The sequence below is a fragment of the Triticum urartu genome, chromosome 5 (genome assembly GCF_003073215.2).
Source record: "Triticum urartu cultivar G1812 chromosome 5, Tu2.1, whole genome shotgun sequence".
Taxonomy (NCBI): domain Eukaryota; kingdom Viridiplantae; phylum Streptophyta; class Magnoliopsida; order Poales; family Poaceae; genus Triticum; species Triticum urartu.
Window position 1 is genome coordinate 640,024,913 of NC_053026.1, and position 4,539 is coordinate 640,029,451.

The window sequence follows — 4,539 nt, forward strand, 5'->3', positions numbered from 1 at the left end:
ATCGTTGTTACTTTAACAATGTTCATGATAAGATTAACAAGATCATCATAAATACATGAGCTAGTCCTAGATATATGACTATGGACCCATTTGATGTTTATGTTTTTCACACACGTAATTGAGTTTTTCTCTGAATTTCATAATCAATAACAAATGCAATTATAGCATAGAAAAATAAAATTAGTTATGAACATGAAATAGCATAATACTCGCTCTGTAAACAAATGTAAGACATTTTAGGTCACTACTTCAGTGACATAAAACGTTTTACATTTATTTTACAGTGGGAGTAATATTTTGTTATTGTATCTGGAGTATATTTTTAACGCTTGGGCAGAGGGCGAATAGCTACTTTTAGAGCAGAAAATCCAAAAGTATGCACACTACACGCCTATGCTGGGATCGGATCAACGTTGTTTGTGCTGCGGCAACGTTGTTTGAGTCTCTCGGCCTGGTTGTCGCCTTTGTTGGTGCAGCGCCGCGTTCTCCCCGCCGAGAGACTCTTGGCGCGGCAATGGCGGAATTGCAACTTTTGCTCTCTGTGCATCTCATGATCGAGTGCACTTGGTCCTGTCCAATCAGCTGCCGCTTGCGGCGGGCAGCTTTGGGATCGCTGGCTTCGATCCGGGGGAGTGGGACGCGTCGGCCTCCATTGCTGACTGGATTGGTGGTCTGTCCAACAAGCCAAGCCAGTGTGCAGAAAACGTGCTCAATCGCTATCGATCATTACCGTCTGGTGGATTTGGCGCGAGATGAACGCGCCCATTTTTTTAAAAAAACACAAGGAGCGTTCAGCGTAGCCGTACGGAGCTGGTGGTGGCTTTTGATCGTCGGCGGAGTCTCTTTTTTGTTTTCTTTTTGGTTTTTTGGCATTGTGAACGCGTTGTCCTGCCTACCGCTGTACACTTTTTTGGCATCCTCGCCCATCTTCTTAATCCAAATACGCAGCTTTCCGGCCTACTTCTAAAGCCTCTCAATGAGCATGCTCAGCCTCACCACATGCATGTCAATTTTATATAACAAAATACAACTCAAATACTCAATGGTACTCCATTGTTTATATTCACTAGTATTCAGCAAGGGAAAGTAAACTGATCTTGACCACTAGGCAGTAGCCGCCCACACTCTTGCTAAATACTATAAGCCAGGTTTGACATTTTTCTAGAATAGCTTTCATTCGGAACGGAGAGTGTGGGTGGGAGCAGTATATAAGGAGCGAGCTCGATGCACCTAGTTGAACACACAGCACGTACAGACGTACTCTTGCTTCCAGAGCAGCATCAAATATTAAGATGAGTATGCTGATGCCCAGAGTCAGCGGCTGCTTAGCACGCGCCTTCTTTGTGAGCTTCTTCTTCTTCTCATGCTCTGTTGCTTCCCCGTCCCCTGATGGTGATGGCTTCCTGCAATGCCTACGGCCCAAGAATGTGCCCAGCGAGCTCGTGTACACGCAGACCTCCAGCAGCTTCACCGACGTGCTGGCCTCCTCCATCAGGAACGGCAAGTTCTTCACCAACGCCACGGCGAGGCCGCTCTGCATCGTCACGCCCCGAGACGCCTCCCACGTCCAGGCCGCCGTGCTCTGCGGCCGCGGCCAGGGCGTGCGCCTACGCGTGCGCAGCGGCGGGCACGACTACGAGGGCCTGTCCTACCGTTCGGCGCGGCCTTCTTCCGAGGCGTTCGCGGTGGTCGACCTCGGCGCCAACCTCCGGGCCGTGCGCGTCAACCGGCTCCAGTCCACGGCCTGGGTCGACTCGGGCGCCACCATCGGGGAGCTCTACTACGCCATCGCCAAGAACGACTCCCGGCTCGCGTTCCCGGCCGGCGAGTGCCCGACCATCGGCGTGGGCGGCCACTTGAGCGGCGGCGGCGTCGGCATGATGATGCGCAAGCACGGCCTCTCCAGCGACAAGGTGCTCGACGCCACGCTGGTCAACGCCGACGGCGAGCTCCTGGACAGGGCCGGCATGGGGGAGGACCTCTTCTGGGCCATCCGGGGCGGCGGCGGCGGCAACTTCGGCATCGTGCTCTCGTGGAAGGTCCAGCTCGTGCAGGTCCCGTCGACGGTGGTGGCGTTCAACATCGCCAAGACGGTGGAGCAGGGCGCCGTGGACGTCCTCACCAGATGGCAGGACGTGGCGCCGTGTCTACCCAGCGACATCACCCTAAGGGCGATCGTGCGGGGGCGGCAGGCCATGTTCCAGGCCCTGTACCTCGGCGGGTGCGGCTCGCTGGTGGCCATGATGGACGACCAGTTCCCGGAGCTGGGCATGACGAGCGCCGACTGCCAGCCGATGAGCTGGGCGCAGTCGGCGGCCACGCCGTTCCTGAGCTTCGGCAGGAACGGCACGCTGGAGGAGGCGCTCCTGAACAGGACCACCGGGCTGAGCAGGTCCAACAAGGGCAAGTCGGACTACGTCCGGCGCGCCATCCCCAAGGCGGCGTGGGAGGACATCTTCCCCTGGTTCGCCAAGGCCGGCGCCGGGTTCATCCTGCTGGAGCCCCACGGCGGGTTCATGGGCGGCGTCCCCGCCGCCGCGACGCCGTACCCGCACCGGAACGGCGTGCTGTACGTGATGCAGTACATCGTGACGTGGCCGCAGGAGGGCGGGGACGGCGGCACGGCGGCGACGGCATGGATCCAGGGCCTGTACGAGTTGATGGGGCGGCACGTGAGCAAGAACCCTCGGCGGGCGTACGTCAACTTCCGGGACCTGGACGTCGGGCAGAACGACGAGGCCGGCACGTTCGAGGGCGGCGAGGCCTGGGGCGAGCGCTACTTCGTGGGCAACTACCGGCGGCTGGCGGCGGTGAAGGCGGCCGTGGATCCCACCAACTACTTCAGGAACGAGCAGAGCATCCCGCCGTTGCATTGAACGCGAGACGAGGCCGTCAGAAGAGAAGAGCTGACTGCGCGAGCGAGCGAGAGATGCCATGAATCAATCCTTCGTCATGGGCGGCTACTGCCTACTGGTGGAGATCAGTTTACTTTCCTTTGCTGAATACGTATAAACAATGGAGTACCATCGAGTTGTATTTTTGTCAACGTTGGTGATAGATGGCTGCTGTAGTGCTGTTGGATGCAGTTTACTATCCTTCTTCAAAACCTGCCCGCGACACGAGCATCCTTCCCAATGCGGTACTTGCGCCTCCCTATCTCGGTTTGGCAGCTCAAGAAAGGTGATCTTCAATTCCTTGAAGACAAGGTGGAAAGTAGGCCAATTACATACGAGGGCAAGAACATCACCACCATTGGCCGAACGATCCTTGTCAAGTCGATGATTACCATCCTTGTGGTCTACTTCATCACGCCGCTTGTCATACCGGCATCTACTCTTCGGTATGTCAATAAGCTTGAAAGGACTTTCCTTTGGACCGGTGCGGACAAGATGACAAGGGCAAAATGCAAAGTTAACTGGGAAATTGTTTGTCGTCCACGTGAATATGGTGGTCTAGGGGTGCTCAGCACGGATAAGTTTGCACGCGCCTTGCGCTTGAGATGGCCTTGGTATGAGTGGAAGGAACCAAGCAAGATGTGGGTTGGGATGGGAAACCCGTGCGACGAGGAGGATTTGAAGTTTTTCTACGCCTCCACAACAATCACAATAGGGAACGGGGCAAGAACTTCATTTTGGGACGCCCCTTGGCTACTTGGACGTGCCCAAGGAGATCGCCCCGCTCATATTTGATGCATCCTCGAGAAAGAATTGGATGGTGCGTGAGGCCCTCCAAAATAACGCATGGATCTTGAAGATCAAACCTCCTATCGCTCTATCCATCGAGCACATCCGACGGTTCTTCACCCTTTGGGGTTTAGCGCATGACGTACAACTTGATGAGAGTGTTGATGATGGCATTGTGTGAAAACATTCGACAAATGAGCTCTACTCCGCGGCCTCTGCCTACAAGGCGCAATTCCTTTGCATGACCTTCTCCTCTTTGGACCAAATGGTGTGGAAGGCTTGGGCGCCGCCAAAGGTTAAGTTCTTCGCATGGTTGGCTATTAAAGATCGCATTTGGATGGCCCATAGGTTGGACAAGCAGGGATGGAAAAATTGTGGGTTTTATCCTTTTTGCAACAGAGTGCAAGAGTGTGGCGCTCACCTCTTTTTCAAGTGTTGTTTTACATTGAGGCTTTGGGGCTTGGTCAAAGCGAAATTATGACTTGAGAACTTCGACGTCACTTCTTGGCACTTGGACGGCTCCGTAAAAAAGTGGTGGGAAAGTCGTTCCAGCGCGGGCACCACTCAGAAGAAGGCCATGACTTCGCGTATCATGCTTCTCTCATGGACCGTATGGAACGAAAGGGTCTTCCGCAACAAAAGCGCGCCACCAACCATTTTGCTCAACAACATCATGACCGAGGCAAATCTTTGGATCACCGCCGGGGCTAAAAACCTAGGGTCACTCATGTCGCGAGAGTGTTAGATGAAAATACGGCGACATGTCGCGAGTGTGTGTGTGTGTGAGAGAGAGAGAGAGTTGTCACAATGCTGTCATCACTGCCATATCAAGGACAATGGTGGGAGCCCATAGTTA

At 54.5% G+C, this 4,539-nt stretch overlaps 1 protein-coding gene across 1 annotated transcript; it reads left to right on the forward strand.

The window, feature by feature from the left end:
• The first annotated feature begins 1,258 nt into the window (after nucleotides 1-1,258).
• LOC125506428 (berberine bridge enzyme-like Cyn d 4) lies at nucleotides 1,259-3,085 on the forward strand. The gene has a single exon (XM_048671244.1). It carries the CDS (start codon nucleotides 1,293-1,295, stop codon nucleotides 2,874-2,876), a length of 1,584 nt encoding a protein of 527 aa, XP_048527201.1. The 5' UTR covers nucleotides 1,259-1,292; the 3' UTR covers nucleotides 2,877-3,085.
• Nucleotides 3,086-4,539: the final 1,454 nt, after the last annotated feature.

Bases quoted from the DNA above. Each gene is read 5' to 3' on its own strand.
- LOC125506428 (XM_048671244.1), top strand. From the start codon at position 1,293: ATGAGTATGCTGATGCCCAGAGTCAGCGGCTGCTTAGCACGCGCCTTC.